This window comes from Tetrao urogallus (genome assembly GCF_951394365.1).
Source record: "Tetrao urogallus genome assembly, chromosome: 16".
Lineage (NCBI taxonomy): Eukaryota > Metazoa > Chordata > Aves > Galliformes > Phasianidae > Tetrao > Tetrao urogallus.
The window spans coordinates 5,356,129-5,380,959 of NC_136829.1; the positions used below are offsets into that span (position 1 = coordinate 5,356,129).

At 45.4% G+C, this 24,831-nt stretch overlaps 1 protein-coding gene across 1 annotated transcript in view; it reads left to right on the forward strand.

The window, feature by feature from the left end:
- Positions 1-397: 397 nt before the first annotated feature.
- The window catches only part of TOP1 (DNA topoisomerase I), a gene marked incomplete at both ends in the record, with an annotated part of 60,566 nt that continues 36,132 nt past the window's right edge, over positions 398-24,831 (forward strand). Inside the window, 2 exons of the mRNA XM_079543503.1 lie at positions 398-430; positions 956-980. Coding sequence (XP_079399629.1) covers positions 398-430; positions 956-980 — 58 coding nt within the window. The remainder of the gene's footprint in view (positions 431-955; positions 981-24,831) is intronic.

Here is a 24,831-nt window from a genome sequence, read left to right on the forward strand (position 1 = left end):
CGGGACCGCGTGTGTTTTACGAGCGCGCGGGTGGGAGCGGGCCAGTCGGCCGCGTTCGGAGGAGCGGACGGGTGGGGGTGTGGCCTGTATGCAAATGAATCGCGACGTCGGACCGGGGCTTCTATGCAAATGATCCAGCTGCCGTTTCCCGGTCGCCCGTCCCAGCGTTCTGCCTCACAGCGCCTCGGCTCCGCCCCGCGGGTAAAAGGCGCCGCGTCTGCGCAGTGCGCCGAAACCAGGACTTAGTGTCTGTTACACAACCGCTGAGGAGCCCGGGGCTGCGCTCTGCGTCGCGTCCCCGCTCCGCGCGTCCCCGGCGGCTTCAGCTCAGTTCTGCTCCGCTCCGCTTCGCTCTCTTCCCGCTTCGCTCCGCTCGGCCTTTCCCGTACCCTCCGGCATGAGCGGGGACCAGCTGCACAATGACTCCCAGGTGAGTCCCGGGGGAGCCCGGCGCGGGGCCGTTCGTCTCTTCCCTTCGCGGTGGGCCCCGAGGAAGCGTTTCACTTCAGCTCCCGCCGGGTCGGGACGCACCGCGGCGCTGCCCAGCACGGCTGGGGGATGGCAGTCAGCCGGGCACGGCCGCCCGGATCCGCTGGGACTCGCTGCTCCCGGTCGGTGCCGCTGGGATGGGGTTGGGGTTCCCCGTGAGGGGGGGGGGGGGGGGGGTTGCCGGTTCTTTTTGCTTTGCTCCGGTTGTACGATGGCTTCAACACCCCCCTCCCCCCCCCACCCGTGGCCGCGTTCCGCATCGTGCCGCTGCCTTCTCGTTTGGTATTTAATTTTCTGGGGAGAGAGGAGGGAAGAAAATAAATAAATAAAAAATAGAGAAGGAAAGATAAAAGAAGGGGGGATCCGGGCCCGCCGCCCCTTCCCCCGAATAGCTCGCTAAACGCACGCGGCCCCCCCTCCGTGCTCGACGTTTCTCACGGCCTCTCCCTGTCTCCTCTCCCCGCAGATCGAGGCGGATTTCCGAGCCAACGGTGAGTGGGCCCGGCGCGCCCCGCGCCGCGCAGACATGGCGTCCCAGAGACTAAGTCCCGGCTCCGCGCTCACCGGCCCCATTGTTCCCATCGAGCCGCCCCCGGCGCCCCCGCCCGCCCGCTCCGCGCCCCCCCGACCGCCTCTTCGCACAGAGGGGGCACCGGAGGCCCCCGATCCGCTCCCGTCGGCTCCTCCGGGGTTCCCTTTAGGCCCCGATTCCACGCTGGAAAGTCGCCGTGTCGGCGGTCGGGACTTAGTCTCTGCGCCATTTTCTTTTTCTCCTCTCCTCTCTGTGGCTTTTCTCTCCTTCTCCTCCTCCCCGAGCCGCCGCCGAGCAGCCTTCCGCGGTGGGGGCGGGCGGCGATCCCCGGCTCCAGCCTTCTATTAGCAAAGGGGAAAGCGAAGTTTTTAGCTAAAATAAAGCCCGGAGCCGTTTTTATCGCAGCCTGCCTCCCCCCCACCCCTCCCCCCCACGTTCCCTGCTCTGTTCCTTTCAGGGAATCCCTCCCTTCCCCTAAAATGAAAGGTGATTGCAACATGTTGCTCTTTTTCAAAGAATCTGCCGCATCCATTTTAAGATCCTTGGTAGTTCTTTCCTCCCCGTTTAACTGATGGAAGTTCACCTTCTTGGGTGGGGCTTTTAAATTAAAATTAAAATCCCACGTTAGAGAAAAACAAAACGAGAAATAGAAGATAGCACGAGCTGTATAGGCAGTTCCAGAAAGGTAGGCAGCATTCTTCCAAAAGTTTGCAGCTGTAACTGTGCATTTTGTTTAGAAACGCTGTAGGAGTCCTGATTTTTTTTTTTTAATGTACACGTTCATATATATTAATATATTATCTCATGCTTATATTAATATATGTTTATTCTCTAGTGAGCCTGATAACAACTGGTTTTTTTGGTGTTCATTTGGTGTTTATTTAGGATGCTAACCCCCTCCCTGTGCTGTTAGGTGACAAATCAAAGGGTTGGAGCCATGTGGGGGAAATGGGCCAGGTGTCACCTAGCTGTGTGTTACTGTCACACTGCTGGGGGTGGTAGAGCAGCCCTCAGCACTGGAGTGGCAAAGGACGAAAACAATGAATTGAAGATATCTTTGCTTTACTCGGTGCTTTCTTATAGTGATTTCTGGGCAATGTCCACGTGCCCTGAAAGCTGCTATGTGTAAATATTTACAATTCTACCTTTGTGTGCACCTTTCTTCCTGTCCCTTCGTTGGAATGCAGTTGTGTGTGTGCAGTGGGAACGTGCAGTAGGATTTAAACAGCTTTTGAACTTTATTTAAATGGTGATGCTGGAGTAAAGCTCTGTGAATGATTTTTAGCAGAGAAAAATATAAAGTGGATTTTTAAAGAACGGCAGTAGGAACTCCTGAAGCAACTTCAGTACCAGCGTGTATTTGAATACTTGTAGCATTCTTGTGCTGGAAAATATTTGCCTAAGGATCATGTCTATTTAGGGGAAAGAACTCCCTGGAAAGCTCAGTTATGTGCTGCTTAACATAGAGGGAATTGTGCACATTGACCCTTTCCAGTGAAGTTCTTTGGGGCATTTTCTCCCCCATTATGACCATGTACCCTTTTATTCTCACAGTGATCTTAGTCATTTGGTACTTAAAACTCCTCCAGTTTTGATTTCTACCATGTGTTGAAAGAATCCGCTGTGCAAATTTAAGGACACCTTGATATAAGAACTGAGTTCTGGTAGCTCAGACACACGCAGTGAATTCCTACCACTGCATCAGCACTCTTTTCCTCGTATTGTAGTTGTTTTTATTGCTGTCATGAAACATCTTTGTGGCTGGTTAGAGGCCCCTAAAATCCCAAATCACCTTCAAGTGCTAGGAGGTGCACGTAAGGCTGTTAGTGTTGGTAAGGGAATAACGCTGAATAGACATCTGTCCTCCCCTACCTTGTGGCCAGGGCTGATCTTCCTGAAAACCTGTCACCTCTGCTTGTTCGAGGCTCCTTTCCTCTCTGTGCTCCTGTGTTGGGAATTGTCCTGCAGTCTGAGAATAGCACGTCTCGTTTAGGCAGAGTGTTAGGACTCGAGCTTTTATGTTCTTGTTCTGATCCTATTTAGTGGCAAAGAGCAGAAGTGGGTGGTGGGAATCTCAAGTACATTTCCCAGATGTTTAGAATTGGTTTGTAATTTGGGTATTGTCAGACAGCTCTTAGCAGCAGAGGCAAAAGTCTCGTTTCAGCCTGCATTGCCTCTATATTTAGGGAGAAGGGAGGTTTTTGTGAGAGCTGGCTAATTCTGAGTGTTGAATGTAAGCATTGATCTAAAAGCACTAAACATTTTCATTAACAAGGAGTGTTTTGGGTGACTTCTGATTAGCGTATCAGTGACAGGACAACTTAGACACTTCAGTGCTTCCTGTTGTTACAAATGTCTCGTATTTAGGTCAGTGTCCAGGCTGCTGTGATGGCACAAATTGTTGCAGCTGAAGGAGAGCAGGTGCAGGAGATGTGCTGGCTGGCTGAAGGTCTCAGGAGGGTGCTGGCTGCACTGGAGTGCTTGGATTGTGTTGCATTCCAGTTTCATTGACAGAGGGGTAGTATTGGGGATGAGAAAGGATGTCACTTGTAAATATGTGTTCTTGGCTATTTCTTAGCATTGGATAGCCAGATCGCTCTGGCTACTCCAAGCAAGAGTGTCCTGGGTGAGTTCCAACCTGGGTAATTGCATTCCATCTCAATATCCAGATTCTCCCTCCTGTTTAATTTGGCCATAGAGGGTATTTTTTTCACCTTAACTGTATTTTCAGTGGTGGAACAATCTGCAAAGAATTTTCCATGTTCAGTCTAAGAGCGGCTGTTTGCAAACCATCCTGAGAACAGGGCTGTGCTGAAGCAGTGAGTTTTTTTGGTGTGTGGTTTTTTTTGGGTTTTTTTTTTTGTTTGTTTGTTTGTTTGTTTTTTTGGAAGTAACCTCCTACAGTCTGAAGCATCAAGCAAGTAAGAAGGGATACAGTAGCCTAAAACTGTCATTTCCAAGTACAGCTTGGTCATTGAAAATGACCCCTTCTTCACAGCAGTGAATGTTGAGTCACAACTCTGTACTCGAGTACAAGAAGAAATTGTGGTGTTGTTTTCTCACTTGGCAAATTGTGCATCACTTCAGATGCAAAACCTGCTTGGAGATTCTGTTTAGTTTTGCCTTTAAGAGCTTTCCTACTGAGTTCAAATATAACAGTCTCTTCTCAGGGCAGTTCCAAAAGGAATTTATCTTGACTTTCAGTTGTCGTATTGTGTTTGTGGTGTGCAGTAGATAAAAATTTGTTTGCAAAATGATCAAATTCACACCAATGCTCCTGAATGGCACTAACAGCTGCTGGTGCTGTGACTGTTGGTCTGCATGCAGAACTTCTGTAACATCCAGCACTGCTCCAGTAGGAAGTGAAGCCATCACCCTAAGCAGTGTTGTGGTTGTTTTTTTTCCTTTCCTGTTGACTTGACCAGTGATGTTAAGATTGAATTTGTAACCATTAGGTGTGTATCAGCAGGAATGAAGTGTGAATTTCATTGACCGGTATTATAGAGATGGCTTCTAGAAGTCACTTGTGCTTGAATGAGAGGCTTGCATCAATAGTAGTTTGGGGAGGGGGGGGAAAACCTTTCTGCTCCAGCTTCTGCACCTTATCAGAAACAGGCAGGTTTCATGTTGAACTGAGTGCTTGGATGGCACCTCTGAATATCAGAGTGATGGGATGAAAGGGAGGGAGTAAGCAAGAAGGAAACTTAATCCAAATAGCAAGGGTGCCAGACAACTACCTTACAAGCTGTGGAATTTCTGCATGCTTTGTTTCACGTTAAATTCATGTTTCCTTTCTGATGATAGAGCCGGACACACAGAAGGTGGGATGGCTTAAATGCTAACAGCTTGAACAACAGCATAGCAGAGATCCTGGGGATTTTTTCAGTGGCTGTGAGACTCTGCTGGAGACTTGAATCGTCCTTCCTTCTCTGTGTTTCATTGGTGCCTCCTGGATGGCTGAGAGTCTGCTGCAAAGGAGAGCAGGGCCGCTTCTGACAGAGGGCTGGGTGCCCTAGTGCTGCTGCTAGAGCTGCAGAGCAAAACAAACCTCACTAAGTTAGGGAGCTGCGAGATAAACTCCTGTGCTCTGTCCCTGTTGTACTTCAGGGCAAAAGTGGCTTTTAAGTTCCCTGGGAGTGTGATGTCATCGGTGCTTTTAAATGTCAGATGTTTGGCTGGGGATCCAATGTGCGAAGGTAGTTAGTGGTATTTAGAAACAGATTGATATCTCCACTGCGAATTTCCTTTCCCTTTTTTGTGATACGTGGAAACGTGAATGTTAAGGAATGTAGCCTGTTCCTTCCAGCACAAGCTTTGAATCACTCCCTGCCTTCCTTTCCAAAGTGGGATGTTGGTGAGCCTGTGCTACAAGGAGTGCTGCCCGCAGCCCCTGCTCAGAACAATGCGTGGGGTGGTTCGAGGTCTGAAACCACTCCACTTTTGGATTTTAAAAGCACTTACATGTCAGACCTTGCAAAATTTCTTTGGGTTTCCAGCATCTTTATCAGGATTGTAGAACGTAACAGCGTCGCTTTGCTAAGGGAGTCTTCAAGATGCAGCAAGTGAGGTTATGCTGCTGTCACTTGGTTATTTCTGACACGTCTCAGAAATGCAGACTGTAGGGAGACCTTGTGAAATGTAAATAAAAATATCATTGGTAAGCTCTTCTTGTATGTCATGTGCTCCATAAGTTATTTGCATTTATTTTCCCAGCAATAGCTTTGGAAGGGCTTTACCAAAGACCCAGAGGTCTGTTGTGTTAATTGTTCTGACACGTTCAGCATTCAGGTTAAAATTTAATGGGTGTCTTGTGGGAGTGGGGAGCTGAATGCTTTCCTGTTAGCTGCGGCCAACTTCTGTTTTTGTTAAAACTCAGCAGAATTACCTAAATGTGCTGGAAGATGTGTTCTGGGGGTTAATGGCCTGTCTGCTTCCTACTTTCAGATTTTCTTAAGATGTTTTTCATTTTGCTTTCAGCATTAAGCAATATCTGTTCTAATATCCCATCAAGGCTTTTTTGTTTACTTTGTAAAACATGACAAGATTTAACTATGGAACCAACATTTATGTAGAAGTTTGGCTTTTTACATGGCTCTCCATAAAGCGGGCACACACCAAATAAAGATGGTCAAACACAAATTCAGATCTGATTTCATTTTATGGTTGTGATTTCAAATATTTGGCGGATAAATCATTGAATTCCTACCTCCCGAGCTGCACTGTCAGCAGAAATAGCAATAATATGTAATTATAGCAAGTACTTAACATCTCATTGACTCAGATTCCTCTGTTAATGATTTCACTGGATTCCTGTTAAAGTAATATCTGCTGAAATAGCACCAGTCTGCCTTGGTAGAGAGGGACTCTCAGTCAGATTTGTACTGATAGCATAAGTTGCTGTAGTTCCACTAAAATCGGTGGTGTCCTGATATTTATTTGTTGTTGGACTGGAGGGCTGAGCTTTAATGATGCAGGAAATTCTTTATGGAAAGGGTAATTTAGCATAAGAAATCAGTGCAGACTTTTTTGAGTTGGCTTTTCAAGATGGAACAGTTTCTCTTTCAAGACTGCTTGTGCTAATAAAATTTCTTGTAAGAGACACAGACATTCAGAAATATTTACTGGCTTATTAAAGTGAATTGCTTTAGTGGCAGCTACTTTTATAGAAACTGCCCCAACTTCTATATGAAACATCACACTGGAACTGGAGAGCAAAATACCATCTAGCGCTGTGTACTCTGCTCCTGCTTGCATCTTTAAAGGTCTGTGTCTTAGGTTTCCAAATCTGAGAGAGGATACTGCTTGTAGGAACCGGTGTTTATCACCTTGCTTTTCTGGGGCTGTGTTTGAGTGAGGCAGCGTCAGGTGACAGCTCAGCCCAGCCGTGCCTTCTCCCTGCATGACTGTCAGCTCTGAGCTCGCTAGCACCGTCACTGTTTAAATATGTATCATCATTAGACTTTGAAATGCTTTCTCCCCTTAAAAGAACAGGGAAGGGAATGGGCTTGCTGTTGTTTCCGCAGCGTGTGAGTAGCTGCTGACCTGTGCTTCAGATGAACTGCTGGAAAATTGCAGCTTGGAAACAAACTTGCAGCTAGAGTGGAGGGAATCCTTCTAAACAGCATTCCCAGTGGCTGCTGTCCTCGGCTCTGGTAACAGGGAGCTCCTGCTCTCGCTGGTGTAATGCTGGGATTAACACAGGGTTGATGTGCGTTTCTGGGCAGAGTAGTTGAGCTGAACGAGTTGTGGGGGCTTTCCAGCATCTTACAGGACTAACAATTTTTTAGCACAGAATTTGTTCAGAATGTCCTGGCTCACATAAATGCTAAACATTTCCAGTAGAGTTAATCAGGCTTACAGTTAGGAGTGGTCTCACCTTCGGTGCTTGCTTTTTAACTAACAGTCTGAGGGGTGAACTGCAGTAACATCTTCTGGTATCACAGTGAAAGTTAGGAGCGCTCAGAAAGGAATGTGAAGAAGGGGTGACGTTACTGTTGTATATCTGTGCCCTACCAGGTGTAAAGCATAGCTGAAAGTTGCTGTTGGCTTTAGGAATGTGAGCCTACAAGCATTCTTTGAAATTGAAATGTGGTTCTGGAATGTAGATTTTGCAGCTGATCAACAGTGAGAGTTCCACTGGGAATGGAGAAAAGAGCCTGAGCTGCCGTCAGCCCTCCTGAAACTTGTTCTCAGACGCCTGCTTAATGCTTAACACTGATGGTTCTCAAATTTCTTGGGGATAAAAACAGTATTTTGTTGAACCTTAGTCTGTTTTGCAGTGTCAGCAGGGATATGGTGATAGGAAATAGTTCTGTGCCAGTCCTTGCAGTAACCAAAACTTTGGGAGATCCTCTTGATGCTCTTGGGGAAGTGGGAGACCTTAGCAATTAGTTCCTCATAACTGCTAATGATAGAGAGGAGCTGTACAGTGAGGGAAGATGAGTAGAGAGCAGGCAATGCTTTGACTAAGAATTGCCTGAAAGTTTGCTGGAGTTTTATTGCAGAGTTGTGAGGATGTTTTCTATAGTCTTAGGACCTTTTGCCCGCTAGGATAGCATATTTCTGTGTGGAAAAAGAAAGGACAGATAGTTCCCGTGAGTGCTGCGTTCGTAGTGTTGTTTCACCCAGAGGAAGTTGCCTTTGTTCTGAGCTGTTAGCTGGATCCCAATGGCTTCACTTGGTGATGGTCGCTGTAGTGGCTCAGCTCAGACAGTTCACTTGCACTGACAACTGCTGTGCAACTGGACTCTGCCAGCTCCGAGCACAAAGGAGTCACAAGATGGGCAGCACTGAGCTTGTCTGCCTCCTGTCCTGGGGAGCACTGGAGGCAGGGGCTGGAGAGCTCTGAAGTGTGTATTTCAGTGAGATGGGGCCAGCGCAGGCTCAAAGATGGACAGCAGAGCAGGGTTGGTAGGGGTGCTTATTATCTAGCCTCAGCTAACAGTACAGCACCAAGGAAAATGCTTTGTCTTCACCCACAGTAGATCCTCTCTTATGTTTGAATGCTGTGCATCCTCTGGAGCTGGGATGATTGCAAGGCAAACAGAGGCAACATCAGGCCATTGGGAAGTCTGTTATCAGGGTCCTGTCAATCTCTTAAAACCAAAGATTGCTTCTCACAAAGCTTCCAATCAGCTGATATCTTGAATTCCCTATCAATATTTTTGACACGAATGTATTTGTTCATCCTCACAAGCTTACCATATGCTTTGTGCAGCTGTGAGCTGTGTGGGAGTGCACGTGTGTATTTTTATCTCCTACCTTCATCAGGGAGAAGGGCTTTTTTAAGGAACATTATAAAGATGGTAGCTTCCTTCTGAGTATTGCAGAGCACTTAGCTTTGTGGTGCCCACCAGAAAACAGAGACTGACTGCTGCCTAGTTCTGCCTGGTTGTCTGTTAAAGACAGATGGACATCTGTGGGACTCAGCACTGGAGCAGAGCAATTCTGCAGCTGCCTGCATCCTTCCGACTGAAGTGAGATGGATTTCTGCCTCGAGACAGCTTGGAGGGTTCTTGTAGCTTCACTGGAATATTTTGATCAGTCTGTACACTCACCTCTGGCTAGGACACATCTGTGTCCTTTAATGACATGTTCTGTGATAAGGATGCTGGCTGTGTGTGCTAGGTGATATAATGTAGAGTCTTATGCAGACATAAAATATTTTAGCATGTAGTGCAACACTGGGAGAAAAAAGCTCTCGCATCCTCAATGTAACTGTAGTTCTGATTCTTCAGAATATCTCTTTCTCCTTTAATACCATTTTTCAAAGATTTCCTAAAAATAAGACTTGGCCACTTGCTGCTCAGTTTGAAATTGCTGCCATTGATTTGCAACTTCATAATAATCTTTGCAGCAAGCACCTGGGATTTCAAGAGCATGGGATTCTGCAGTGTGAGGGAATAAATGATGGGCAGAAATGAAATATGAGCTCTCACATTCAGAGCCCACGTACAGCTCGTCCTGTCTGACAGCCACTGGGCTAATGCATGAGTGCTGTTATCTGCACTGCAAGGAGCTTTCCCAGCACATGGTGGTTCCTGGGCTGCCCCCCTGCTCAGTGTGCAGCACATGGGGTTGGATGGTGCCTCCATCCAAATGTCTGTCACGTTGGTGCCGCCAGATTTGTGTGGCAGCATCTAAATGGAACAGCATTAACATCTTCTTGAGGAATTATTTTTTTAGACTGTGAGCAGAGGTGTGGTTTGTGGTTTAAAAAAAAAATACAAGAAAACAAGAGTGGAGCAATGCCCAAGCACAGATAGCTTTTAAATTTCCTCTGGTATTTGTCACTTCCTCTGATCTATTGCCTAACATTGCTCCTGTCATAGCAGAATACACACTCGTAGAGCCTTAGCCGGTGCCTGCCTTCTTCCTTTATTTACCACCTTTCTCCTGCAGACCTTTTTGATTTGAATGACAACATGGTAGCTTTTGTCTTTGTACATAGAGTGGCATAGATCAGTGTGTTGGGGCAGGGCAGTGTACTTTAGTTGAACTTTTCATTGATGGCAATGTATTACTGCTCAGGGCTTGTATTGCAATATTTGAACAGGGGCCAGACCTGTCAAAACAGCTGCTTGTCTTCCTCTGAGGTTGCAGTTTCTTGTTTTGGAGAAGTGGTTTGAAGTGGCCTAAGAAGACCTTTTTGGGGAGAGGATGAGGAAAAAGTAGACAGTAAACATCTGTTTTCCTTTGACGTACAGTAAATGTCTGTTGTGGGTTTTGAAGTAACCGGAGATAGAGTTGAGAAACTCCTAACTTTGGTCTTCTAACCAAAACACAGGGATTTCTGGAGTCAGAATAGCATAACTAGGAGACAGGCTTCTATTTTTGTGGTTTGCAAGCAGACTTCTGTGAGGAGAAAAGAAGAAATGATGGCAGGGGCCAGGCTGTCACGTGGATTGCAACTGGAAATGGTGCGGATGCCCCATAGCCAGGTAGGAGGGCTGTCCTCATCCTCCTCTGTCTTCCTGCAGTGGGTGCAAGTCAGAGTGAGCTTGCTGTGTCCCCAGGGAATTTGGTAGCTGAATAGCTGAATGAGCTGACAGTTCCAGCTTTGGGTTCTGTGTGGTGCTGCTTTGCCAGTGGTCCATGCTCTGTGTCGGGCTGTGTGAAGATGAAGGGCTGAATACAGAAATAGACCCTTCTGAAGTGGAGGCAGGAAGCTCTGGGGGGCGGGAGGGGGCATGTGGTACATGTGGACCCTGTGTCTGGGATTAATGTCTTTTGTGCTCTATACATTGTTATGCTGTCCTCAGGCCATCGTGCTTAAATAGACAGCGCAGTGGGTGGGGGGAGGACTGTGCTGAGCTCAGAGGTGGAGGAGCATGAACAGAGCTGGAGTGTCCCCAGGAATAGATACAGAGCTGCCTGCCTGGGTCTAAGGTTCACTTCCAACCTGGGCTTCTGTTTCTTATGTTGAATTCTCTCCAGCTGAGAACTGATGAGATTAGGAATGGGAAGTACAAAAAAAAAAAAAACAAAAAAACCCACAACCTTCTGCAGCTTATGTTGCAATATGTTTTAGATGCAGAATGCATCTCAGCAACTAATGCCTATGTGTGTATATGTGTGTATACACACATATATATATATGTATGTATGTATATATATATATACACACATGCGCGTGTGCGCATACTGATTTATTTCACAGACAGTAAAATGTTGCATGTTGGGTTCTCTAGTGACAGTGCTGGGGTTGTAGCAGTGAGATGAGTGGCTGCCTGGTGTGTGTGCAGGGTGTCGGCATGGAGCGCTTCTCAGGTTTGTCTCTGCACCATGGATGCCAGCTGGTGCGAGTGTCTGCTAACTGCCTTGAGCAATAGGAAGAGCATCAACACAGCATATTATGTCTCTTGCCAGTTTGCGAATCCTAGCAGTGTGTGAGTAAGATCAATTACTGGAGATAAAACGGCAAGGATGGGCAGGTTCTGGTTTGAACTTGCCTAAGCAGGTACACTTACGGGTTAGACGAGCGCTCTCTATTTGAATCTAGCAGTTTGGGAAGCTGGGAGCAGGAGTGCTATAGAGAGATCTGAGAGCACCATTCATTGCAACAGAGGCAGCGTGTACAAAATGGAGGGAAGGAGTAGCAATAATGACGTAGTCTGAGGTTTGTACTCTAGAGTTAATGACCACCAGATGGGGAATAAAAGCTGCCTGCTCCTCTTTGGAGGGCTGAGAATGTCATGAAGCTATTAAAATGTGCTGTGTCTGTTGTAACACTTCCATGTGCACAGTGAACCCCTTCATGTGTGGATCAGAGTAAGCCTTCCTTCCTGGCATTTTCCCTCAGTGCTTGGTTTTTAGTGTTGTTTCGGATTTAATAAAAGTCCTCATGGTAGGAAAGCAATGTGCGAGCTGTGTTCCAGCACACAGGCATAAACTGCCAGATCAGGAGGCAGCAACACCTTTTGTGTGATGGGAAATACAGTGTGAGAAATGAACTCTTAACAGAACTGATGCTGATCCTGCAGTATTGCCCAAGCCTGATGTAATGATATAAGTGTCTTAAGCTGTATTTTTAACAAAGAAACAGTGGCACAAATCAGTTGGGATATCAGTGCTGTTAACTCTGATTCCTGCCAGCCGTCATCCTGGAGCTGCTGAGACACTTGGGTCACTTCATCTTCCTCCAGCAGATTGAAACAGCTCTTCAGCTGTCCAGAACATCTTGCTCATGGACGTGGATAATGTGTTGTTATTTTCAAGAGCCTTTTTCTCTTTAGTTTTCTTATATCCTCTTGTGTTCTTTCTACTCCAGAAGCAGGAGCTGTTTCTGAGAAGCTAGCATCTTGTCTGAGTCACAGTATTATAGCTGGATATGTCACCTGTACTTTATTAGGAGAAGTGTAAGAACTGTCCTTGAAATACTTGTTTTTATGAGTAGATGCAGTTTTCTAATTTAAAATGTGCTTCTCTCTGGAGTTTGATGGCTGTCATAAACAATTAAGCTTTTCTTTTATCATCAAGTGGGCTTATTCAGCATCACTTATATCTAAAACAAGCTTCCTTTTAGGTTTTAGACAGCTTTAATTATCTGGATATGAAGAGAAAATATGGCTTGAAACTCGATGCTCCATGCTTGGCTTCTTTAGCTTTCCGTGTCTGGTTTCGAGAGAGTTCAGCAGTGTGGCTGTATTTGCCCTGACCCATAGTGTGTCTTGCAGTGCATGGAGCAGAGCAGCCAGCAGGCACTAAGCTGGCTGTCCCAGTCACGTAGATCTTGCATTGGGTTTTGTGCAGAAGACAAGCGCTTGGATGGATGGATCCATCAGTTTCTTGTTTCATAAATGAAGGTGTAAAGCTACTGCTCCTCAGCTTGTTGAGCATTGCCTTCCGTGTTGTGCCCCTTCCCTCCTGCTCAGGTCTGTTGCTGATCTGTTTGACCATGGTGTGAAATCTCCAACGTACTGTCAAAGCATCAGCTCGAGTGTGTAGAGGAAAAGAGAATGTGCTGTTGAACCATGGCCTGATTTTAAAATGTTTTCCTGTGCCAAGAACACACCTTACAATATTCACCCTATGTAACAATTTTTTTTTTTCCAGGAGGCTGATAGCTTTTTGTTTTAAGCTGCTGCTGTTGTCTTTGCAAGCCAGCTGAAACTGTCTGCGTGCAGTTTCGCAAACAGGTGACGTTGGTGCTGGCAGCAGGGATAGCTGGTTCACAAGGTGGGCTGGGTCTGCTGGGAGCTGATCTGTGCTTAGGCTTGGCTCATGGTGTGCTGGCTTAGGATGAGAAACAGCAGTAACCCCGGGTCACCTTCCTGAAGGATCGACAAGTTTACAGGGGCTTGATGTGCTGCACTCAGAGTGTGTTTTTAAATCAAGTCCTCTATAGAGAATGAAGCTGTGAGCATTGTTTTGTGAAATCCCCTGTAGCTGTGTTGCCAGCAAACAAGCAGCGTTCAAAACAGATGTGATCCTCGTTTGTTCATGTCAGAATTAGGTTGTTTTTAAGTTCTTATGTTTTTCTGCCTTTTTGTAAACACCCCACCCATCTGTCTGCCAGGCACAGCAGCCTCGTGCTCAGTCTCTAACACAGACTATGAGACCTTAAATCCCCGGGGGAGCTTGTTAGCATGCAGTTCAAGGAGTCCTCTTTTATCACACCAGCGAGTTTGTTTTGAGAAGGCAGTTGAGCTAGAGAACACTTTCCAGTTTCGTTTTCACAGAGAAGTCCCAGGGAAGAAGTCTGCTAACTGGCACATGGCAAATATTAACTTTTTTGAATGGAGCAGAAATAAAAACGCTCTTAGATTTTTTTTCTGAGCCGAGTTCTTGCAGTGCCTTATGGTGTGTACTGACAGTTTAATCTCAGCAGAGTTGTGGAATTAGTCTTTGACAATTAGCTCATTAGGGGAACACTGTCAAAGAAATGCTCACATCAGTTGCTCTTCCCCAATATCACAAAAACTATTAATACTTTTATGATTCGTAGTCTACAGACAGCAGTAGTGGCATTTTCTTCTGGTGGTTTCAGAGCTGAAAAGGTAAGTACTCTGCTCTTTTTATCTGAAGTCTGATACTCAGAAGGGCTTTGCTCTGAGCCTCCGTGAGGGCTTTAGGAAGAACGCAGATCTGTGGCATCAGCTGTGAATGAAGATGTCTCATAGATCTGACCTTTGTGTTCTGAAGTCAGTGTCGCTTGGCCAGCAGTGTCGGTGGTATTTGCTCAGTTCTTCATCCCATAAATAATTTCTTAAATCTGTACCACCTCCTTCCCATCATTCCGGAGGAACCAAGCAGTGTGTCAGTAGTGTTTGCGAACTACTGGTTTGTCATGTAGCAAGTCCTGTGCTCTGAATGGTTCTAAGTGTATAGAGAGCTAAGTTGAAGTCACATTACCAGTAGAGATTGATACTCTTGTAAAAGACATCAGTATGGAAATAGGTTGTCAGATGTCTGTTTATCAGGAGTCTTATGGTTCTGTTGGTCACAGCAGATGTGTTCCTGCACTTCAGACCTAACCAGAGTTAGGCTTGTAGGCAGATGCACATGCAGCTTATAAAGCAGCTTAGAACACACTCCTTGATCGAGCAAATGCTGATATAAGTGCACACTTACCTGTGGTGAAGTTAGATTTTTGAGAATGCCATGCTGTAGCAAATTGCTTCCTTGTTTTACTTGTATGGATGCTTTCTGCATTCAGAAAAAAAAAAAAAGAAAAAAAAAAAAGCACAGTCTTTCTAACTGAGTAGCTGCCACTGTGGTCACTGTATCTTGGCTTTTATTTTAGTCACCAGGTAACAGTTGCATGCTTTATAGTCTTGCGTGGAAACCTTTAAACAATTTCCCTGTTCACAGATACATTTGTAGTATTTGAGCAATGACTACTGAACTACTTCACCTCTTAGAGTGCAAACAAATGTCCTTAGGAAACCAGATTTGGCTTAGGACTGTCCTCAGCTAGTGCAGGCTGCTCAGTACATCATTACTAAAAGTGAGGCGTTGCTGTTAATCCTGCTAATTTAATTTTCTATTTGATTGTAGCTTTATCTCCAGGGATGTTTTGATCTGTCCGTGCTGTTTTGGGGATGGAATGTGTAGTTGAATGTCTCTTGCCGCTGGTGAATGTTTTCAGTATAGGTTTTTCATATTCATCCTTACCGTATGAGGAGTACTCATCACATAGTGTTCTCACTTGCAGGCTTTACTTAATGCTACTGCTATGCATTAATAAAGGCTTAAGGCTCTGGTATTGCAGTATCAGTGCCTTTTGACATCTGATAGTATCAAGCAAAGCTGATCACAGGTCACAGTTGTGATTACAGGAAAAACAGGGAGTTTTTTCTGATCTGCTGGAGCCTAGAGCGCAGGAAGTAACATCACTGTGAATTATAAAAGATCCAAGGTCGAAAATAAACTCATTTACAATAAAACTTAAGAATAGCTTTGCTGAAGCACTTGTCAACTCAACCAGATTGAAGTGTGTTCCAGAGCTGCGGGGTCAGCAGGCTGCTGTGCTCCTCTGGGGACAGCAGGACTTGCTGTAGGAGCGTGAGCCATGCTGCAGTGCTGTCTGTGGGCACGGGCCTGAAGGCTGAGGAGGAGAGGGAAGGGCAGGAGGCCACAGCCAGCTGCTGCTGTGCCTGCCTGGGAATGATCTGCTGCATCCCTGCAGCGGGCAAGTGGCACCAGTCCTTAATGTAATGTTTGTGTGAAACTGTACCAGGTGTGTGGGTTGAGCTCTAATAAGATTCATTATAAACTTTAAAAAAAATAAAAATAAAAATCTGTCAACAGAAATAAGGCTGGCAATCAAGAAACATTTTAAAAATATCTTTCCCCACAGCTTGTAATTGAATCATTCAGGAATAAATTATTAGCTTGTAAATACGCTTTGCTCTTGTCCTTCTTCCTGTGCCTATTTCTGCCAACAAAGGAGCAGGTGCAAAAAAACAACTTTTTTTTTTTCCTTTGGAATACTGCTGCAAATCAGCTGCACCATTTTGTGTTCTCATTTCAGATCACGTTAACCAGGAATATCAAACTATTGGGCACTTCGGTAGTGCTCAGAGTTACTCAAGCATCTTTCTGAGCCTCACCAACCAACTTAAAGTATTGAAATATGTTAGCATTCACGTTCAGAAAACCTGGAGAGCGTGGTCCTGTTGCAGAGGTTGTGAAGCAGAACCTCTGTGTGATGCACGTCATTAGATAAGGACTCACATTTAAAAGCGATGATGAACCAGCTTGTGATGGTTGCACCTGCAGCGTGTTTCCTTCAGTTTAAACAGCTCATTTAATGACAGGTGGTAATGGAAGCTGTTCAAAAGCTGAGGAAAGTAAGCTCTCTTTCACACCTAGTTATCTCTGCATAGGTAAGGAGAGGTCTGTTCTTAACACTGAGGGAACAAGGTGAGTGGAAGTGGTTGGTTCTGCTTAGCTCCTGGGGATTATGCTTTTTTCCTTTTAATAGGCTTCAGATGCGAAACAAATTAAGTAAATGTTTTTCTCCCATTCCTAAGTCATTCAAGGCAGATGTGAGTTCTGTGTGTAATGTAATCTGAAAATGTTAGTTGTGAATTTAGCAAAATTTTGATTTCCAGCCAGAGATGCAAGCCATTCAGAAAGCAGGGGGGAAGTGTGGAGCTGCTTTAATTGAAGTCAGGAGTTCATTATGCATATTAAACTGCAATGAGAGGTTACATTCTGCATTCAGTTATCTGTATCCATGTGACTTCACAGCTGCCAGCAGTGAGACTTGACCTGGATTTAGCAGAATAAACAGATTACAGATGCATAACAAGATTAAAATCAGTGACTTAAAGTAATATTTATCTATTGATTAAATTGAAGACTTCTAGAGAAGCTGGTGTGCTGCCTGTAGGAGCTTTACTGAGTGCTCATTAAGCACAGCCTTGTGCATTGTAAAACTTGCAGGTCTATGGGCGCACCTTGGATGTGGAAAAATGACTGAATGGGGCAGCCAACACTGAGCCTCGTCGTCATGCAGTGCTGGGACGTATGTGGACTCTGCTCATGCCAAGGAAGTGTCAGGATTTCAGAGAATCTTCAAAAACATCTTCTTAGTGAACCCAAAACTACCAGTTATTTACACAGCAAGCAAGAGAAAATATTTTTCCTAGTTGACATTGCTTGCAGTGTAATTATTCCTTACAACACAGCAATTTTCCTGCTGCCTAATGCAGTTTTTAGGACTGAAATTTTTCTTATGCTCCAAAATGAGATGAATCTCCTTATTTTTCAGTACAGCTGAACTTTCCATGATCCTCTCTAAGGACTAGGAATTTGTTTTCTCCTTTCTTTCTCCTGATTCACCTGCTTTGGAAGTTTGGCTGCAATCTGCAAGTGCTGCCTTTGCATTCCAAGTAGTGTTTGCACCTTTCTGGTGGTGGCATGAGGAGCAGTTGGAGGCACAAAAGCCTTCTGCTGGGGGACACTGGCTCAGTCTGTGAATGCAGCATAGTACATCAAGTTCCTGATTGCACTGTGGGTTTGTCACAGCTTGTACCAAAGGGTTTGCTTTGCTCTTGACCCAGTCTGCCAAAGGAACTGTTAAAGCTGTTCCCTGGGCAGTATCTTGTGGAAAGTCTCAAGAATGTGATGGAGCCCAACTGCCTGTGACAGCGAGGAAGGAGCAGGCTCTGTGCTTGACCTGACAGCAGAGCACAGGCTGGACAAGATTCTCTGAGCTGTGGCAATACCAGAAGGGTATGAGCCCCAGGGATGCTCTGCCTTTTCCCAAGCAGGCTGTGGACCAGCAGCGCAGACAGCAGGTGTCTGGTGTGGCTGAGCAGCAGTGAGTGTGTCTGGCTTTGCACATCCTTCTGGAAAGGAGGACTGCTGGAGCCATGTGTCATCCCCAAAATTCTGCAGCCTGAACTGTAAGATGAGCATTTCTGCTCAAGAAGAGGAAAGAAGCAGGAAAACAAGGATTAAGTGAGCCATTTTGCTTTGAATTGTTTTGAAGCAGAGGGGAGGTTATCTTGTACAGTCACTGATTACTCCATAGTCTAAACAAGGCTCTGTTTTGCAATCGCTGGAGCAGTGCTGGGCGGTGCGTGAGGCTGGCTGGGCTCCCAGCACCCACTGACCTGAGCCCCTGGTCTTTGTGGTGCCATGTGGCTGCCTTTGTCTCTCCTGTGTCTCTTCTGTGGGATGTGTGTTGTCTCTTCTGTGTCCCTCTGTGGGATGGCTGTGTGTGGCAGCACCCTGTACTGGACCTCAGGGATGTGCCAAAGGTTTCTTGCTTTTAAACTCTGGAAATGGGATTAGGCTCCCTTGCATTATCCATTTGGTTGGGCTGGAGTTCTACCTTCTGTCATTATTTTAAGCTAGTTCTGTGTTTCTACACGTTAAGCTGACCTGCATGCAATTGTCCAGGTTTTCTCCATGGCTGCTCTTCCTGCTGTGCCTGCGATGTTAACTGCATTTTGCACGATGGGAAGGAAATGGATGTGAATTAGAAGTGTGAGATTAGATGGTCTAGTGAACAACATTCAGTGTTAGAGAGGACCTCAAGGAAATCCATTGGGAACCTACCTACATCTTCTGTTTTATGCAAATCTTTCTTCTGAAGCTGGTTCTCATTTGAGTGTTCCTCAGCAACATTTACTTCTATACCCACCCCCCTCCAGAGCCTGTCTGGTATAGATGTCTGTGAGCTAATTGGAACAAAGATTGGCTTGTAATGAGCATGAGGCTTCTGAAACTAGAAAGGAAATGAAGCTTAGGCCTGTAGCTGCCTTTTGTTCACTCTTCCCTTTTGGGTCTGATGTTGATGCTCAGGATCTGGTTGGGATACTCACGTGCATGCAGAGCTGACAGAAATGGGTAGCTGGCTGCTACAAATGGCTGGCTTTCCTCTATCTATTTGGCCCCCTTCACTGACTCTGAAAAGTAATTCTGAACTGGTGTGAGGTGGGAGGAGGAGGAATTAATGCTTCTGGAAGGTAAACTGGACATGATAAGGGCTAGGAGTGAAGCTGCTATATACCATGTAACTCTCACATGTTTCCAACTTGGCTTTAGTTCTGGTATCCTGGAGTGCTGTTGAGTCCCACTGTGCTCACTGGGTGGTTTTTCTCCTGTTTTTCCCTGGCTGTATCTTTCTGCTGCACAGAGATGTGATGAGCAATGGCTTTGGAAGCTTGAGGTGAAAGCACGTGTTCTGTTTTGCTGCTGCTTTCAAGATGTACGTGCAGTCTGTAGCTTTACACATGTGGCTACAGATGCATAAACCAACAGGAAAAACATGCTGAAGACATTTCTACCCCAGCGGGGAAGGACTGTATTAGTTTGCAAGGCACTCAAATTCTGAGTGGAGGAGGTTGTGGAAAGTACTTCTACTCATAAGGTAGTATAGCCTTAAAGAATAAAGTTCATTAGGGTGGTTCTTACCTTATTTTCATAAGAGATGGTGCTTGACATTTGTCTCCTCCATGCCAGGGGCTTTTAAAGCTGTATACTGACGCTGACAGTTTCCCCAAAGTCTTAACTTCTCTGTTTTAGTCTGCTTTGTTAATGGAAGCATACTCCTGGCTTTCGTTCTCTGATTTATGCAATTACAGGAGAATACTTTACATCTTGGGAATCCCTGGAAGCACATGTTTCTGTTCACATTGATTCTATTTATTTATTTATTTGCTGAATACAAATAATGGATTGGAATTTCATTGTTGTCTCTCAGTCGGGAGCCCTTTGGCGCGTGTAAGAGACAGCTATTAATTTAGCCTTTCTGTACTGATCAAACGTATGTTTTAATGCTTTGTAAGGCTTCCCCAGCCCTGCTCTCTGTGTAGTGCCTTCTGGTGCAACTGTTCTAGCAGTGATTTTATGTGCTTGTCAGCCAGAGAGTGAGATGTCCTGCGGGACAGGGGGATGTGGACGTGCCACCTCTTTCAGAAGGAGGCCGTGGGGAAGCATTGGCTGTTATTGGGCTTGCTGCTGTTGTTTTTTCTGCAAAGTGTTTTCAGTATGGCAGCTTAAGGTCATCACACCATGGAGCTATCTCGGTTACTTCAGCATTAATTACCGATGCGCTGCTGTCACGTTGCTTACTGTTTTTCTCCCCTAGATTGATGTTGCCCTGGGGTTTCGGTGAGGCAGAAGGTGTGTTCATCTTGTTTTGCAAACTTTGTATCTCAAAAATGCATGTAAGATCCTTGCTTTGTGTAATGAAACTTTGCTGGAGAGAAAGCGGAACTTCTCAGTCATTTCGTAATGCGAGGGACAGAGGAAGACTAGAGACATTTCTTCAGTAATTTATCTATTATTGGATTACAAGATTAACAAAGAATGCAGCAACTTAGGGGTCTGTCTTTTGGGTAAGCCAAGTATCCCAGCACAGCCCTTTTAAGGAAAAAGCTATAATATCTCCTGCCCGTATGGCATCTTTTGCCTTAAGTAACTGTTGAAGTATGGAGAGGTCACTGGCTTTAGTCTTTCCATCAAATTTCCGAAGTCTCTTTGCTTTAGGAGGGCAGAACTGGTGCTGTGTGGTGTGGTTCTGGTCCAGCCCTGTTGTTTGCTCTCCTTCATGGGTGGCAGAGTTTGCAGCAGTTCTTTGGGAAACTATACTCTGGGAAATAGGTTGACTCCAATCTATTCAGTGTCGATATATTCCTGCATTTGAACCCTTGGAAAAGAGGGAATGCACTGTGTTGAAATCTTGCTTTATTACTGAAGTTTCTGCCTAAGGATAAACTTTTTGCTTATTCTGTTGTACTTTTCCAGGCTCCCTTCTCATGAAGTTTTCATGCTTTTCTTCCTCTATTTCTTCCCTTGCATGATTGGAAAATGAATTATGAGGATCTGAAGCTTCCTAACCGTGAGCTGCTTTGTCTGTTCTCCTTGTGCTCAGTCAAAACTGATTTAGATGCTTGGCAGCAAGGTAGAAAACTTGGGATTTGCTCTTCTTTGGGTGGGGGATGGGGAGGGAGGAAAAGTGTGATGGGATGGAGAGGTTTGTTTCTTCAGCGTTGCCTGAAGCCATAGCACAGCAATTGTACTTCATTTGAATTTGGCTTCGGGGGGGTTGAGGATTTAGAAATAGCTTTCTGATATCTGCTTACAATTGGAACATGCTCTTTCTGTCGCAGTTTGGATTCAAGTACTTCGGTGTTTAAGAAAAAAACCACCACCATCACAACAGAACATAACCTCGGCAAGCTGCAATCTGTAGCAGTGTTGATAGTGGAGATGTCTTTCAACACTCGTGGTAAAGGGTTGGATGTGAAGCTGCTTTTGAAAGTTGTGCCTGTTCTGCTAAGTGCAGCTCTGCGTGAAGCAGAAGGCCAGCAGTCTGCTTGGGTACTGCTGATGTTTCATCTTGGCACCAAGTCCTGCTTCTTTACTGAATGTCATGCTTAGCAAACATTGTTTCCCCAGGTGCTATTTCTGTTAGTTACTCTGATCCAGGTAATGGAGACTCCAATCCTGGCCTCCCCTTTTTAATCGCTTTCATTTCAGGTCTTTCGCAGTCGGCTGTTAGAGAAATTAGGCAGCAGAGCAAACAGACCTGCGATACCTTTCCAGAATAAACGTTTTATGTGTATTCTGCAGTTTCGTAAGTAGGACCATTAGGCCAACAAGTGACTTGTCCGGTTTCACTTGGGTACTCTGTTAGATTACAGTTTGCTTTTCCGGAGTATCGTCACAGTACTATTGGCTCTCTGTACAGCGCCTTCTGGCTGCGTGTTTCTTGCTTCTGAGACTGCTAGGTGCACATAGATGTTGTCCCTGATACCTGGGTGCAGTTTTGTTTTCTGCCCAATAGATTTTCCTCTCCCTTTCAGGGCTGCAGCAATGGCAATCCATTTAAACAAACTGCAGAGATGTAATTAGTTACTGGAACAGCACGATCAAACTGTGGCTTCCTGCAGCTGCGGGACAAATACCGTAGAATTTAAACCTTCCACACCGGTCGGGAGCGATTCCTGTATGTGCCTTTTACAATTGTTAAAACATGTCAAGTCAGATAACTTGTCTAAAGCCATAACCTATCCAGCAGTGAGGATCTCAGTCCTCTGTGCCTCAAACCAGAGCCTGACAGAGCAACCTTTACACACATGGACTCACCGCTGCTTGTTCAGGTCACCTGCCAACCACACTGCTGTTCATGCTAAAGATCTTGGGTATTGACTGTTCCAATCTTTCTACTTGCTAATGTAATCTCTATATTGTAGAAAGTACTACAGTACTACATTCTTTCAATCAGATGCCTGAGGTAAAAATATGGTCTTTGCCAGGAATACAAAGTGTGTTTTAGACACCTGGAACTGCATTCACGTGTTTGAAGATTCACAGCTCTTCTAGGCATCTTTTCAGCACTTGAACCTTAACGAATTTAACAGTTTTTATTCCCAGCAGATAGGAAATTGAATTGCTAATATGATTTGGCACAATAAATGATGCCAAATGGTAAAACGTGACTAGGAAAACTGGAAAGTGAAGAGGTCTTCTGATCTGAACTTTTACGGTGGCTGCTTTTGAGAAGAGCCTGTGAGGAAGGAGAAAAAATCTGTGAAATTGTTTCACTGGAATCATGCAGGGTCTTTGTGCTTTGCTTTCATGTCCCAATAGGTGAGAAGGAAATCAGCCTAAACTGTAAAAGTACTGTAGTTGTGTGTTCCAAGAGTGAGATGTTTCAGCTGCACAGCGAGTGCCATTGCTCAGATGACAGCACGGCTCAGGAGAAGGTTTGAACTCAACCAGTTCTTGAACCCAATCCAGTGTTACTGACTTATCTCCCCCTCAGCTGCATAATTTAGCAGTGGAACTGGAGAAGCCTTTAAGACTTTCTTCTGCTCTCTAGAAGAGAGGCTGAAAAGATGCATGCATGCAGTCACCCTGCTGATTACACAAAGCATCCTCTGTTGGGATGGGGAAGGATTTCTTGCTGTTCCTCAGTTTCAGGAGGGGTAAATGCACCAGTAGTAGGAAGCACACTGCATTCAAACTGACCAGTGATTCTGAAAAAATCTTCAAAGCTTGTATGCTTCTCTTGTAAGCAGTAGCTAATATTGAGGCACTGGGCTTAGGGCAGAAATGGAACCCCTCAGCTAAACTAAAAGTGCTGTGGGAGTAGCAAGTGGTTAGAAATGGTTTTTTAGGTGGTATTATTGTGGTTTTTTTTATGCTATGTCTTCTGATTTGGACATAGATTTCAGTCCCAAGAATCAAGTAAATTTAAATTGCCCTTCTGGACATCAGCACAGGGACACATTGAGGTGATGTTTAGAACGGACAAAATACAGCAGCTGGGGAATTTCTAGGTAGTCTAATAGGAGAAACAATTGGAATATTGCTGGAACCAGAAAGTAAACTGCACAGAGTCCTTGTCCCTAAGACTTAGCAAGATACAGTAGAAGGGCAAAGACTTCTGGCAGAAACCTCTCTGTATGCAGGTAAATCACTGCATTGAAGTTGTGCCTGCAAAAGCTTACAAGAATGTGAACCCAACTACAGCAAATACAGAAGGCAAATAGATTTATCTGGAATAGCTCCCATTGGCCAGGAATTGGGGTTATCAGGGTTAATTTGCTTGCTATTTCACTTAATTTAGGAAAAATGAGGAGAACCAGATTGTTGCTCACATCCTTTTCTCAGTGCTTAAAAAGATGGTTCTAAAGGAATGGGAAGCAGGTGAAAGTGGGTGTTGGGAGTGGGATTCAGTGGTGTCTGCATGGTCTTGTGCTTTGTGCCTGCAGTGCCCTCCCAGGTCCTATTGCTGGCTGCAGGGTTTAATTAGGAAAGTTGCCATGTAAACTGAAACATTAATGTAGGGAGCAGACCTGCTCCCCTTGATCTGTAAGTAATCTTTATTGGGGGAGTGGGGAGAGGTGGGTGCTCAAAAGGATTATGAAAGCAAATGAATTTTTCATAGGAGTTGTGTGTAATTCCATATAGCTGGGTTCTGTGAGCAGGGCACTGGGGCAAGGTCTGCCTGGAGGAGAAGGCTGCAGGGGCTCCTTGCTGCCCTTCTGCTCATTATAGGAGCTGCTGAGCTTTCTACAGCCCTGATCCTGAATAAAGAGTGAAACTGTGCTGTTGGAGTAGTGCTGTGTGTACAAGTATTGCAAATAGGGTTATGACTCAGCCTTTCCCTGGAGACCTCTGGGGGGGGGAGCAGGGCCGCAGACCAAAAGTGCTTAGAATTTCCCATCCTTAACTTGGCTGTCCTTGTAATTAAGTAGAGTCCAAAGATGAATCAACATACAAAAATGCAGGGCTGCTCATGGTTGCTGGAGATGCAGAAGGGAAGGCAGGAATAGGACAGGACTCTGGTAAGCTGTTGGAGGCGCACCAGGCTCAGTGCTGACTGCCAGACACGGTGCCAGAGACATCAGGCTCTGAACAGAGGAGATGCCAAACTCTGTTTGGGTTAGCAGATACTGAAGGGAGAGCCTTGAGGAGATGGAGCCTTGCCCAGTAGGTGTAACCCCTGTCCCTGCTGTAACCTTGGCGCTGGAGACACGCTCAGTTCTGCCATCCTCTGAATGTCACACGGACCCATTGGGGTTTGAACTTTGCTCACAGTGGATAGTGAAGTCTGCTAACGCTCCTGGGGAAGCAGCATTTATCTCCTTGTTTATCGCAATGGGGAGGAGACGTACTTAAGAGGTGGCATAAGAGGCAGGAAGCAAATGTATGTGTGATGGTGTCTGACCTCAGCAGTTTGAATGAGGCTGGATCTAGTCAGCTGAGTCAGCTGAAAGCCGGGGATGTTACCGGAGGCTGAGAGGAGGCTTCTAGGAATTGATACGTGAACACATAGATCAGAGGAAATAGGTTATGGGCAGTAATTACTTGTTCCTTGTTCCCGTGCTGATGAGGTT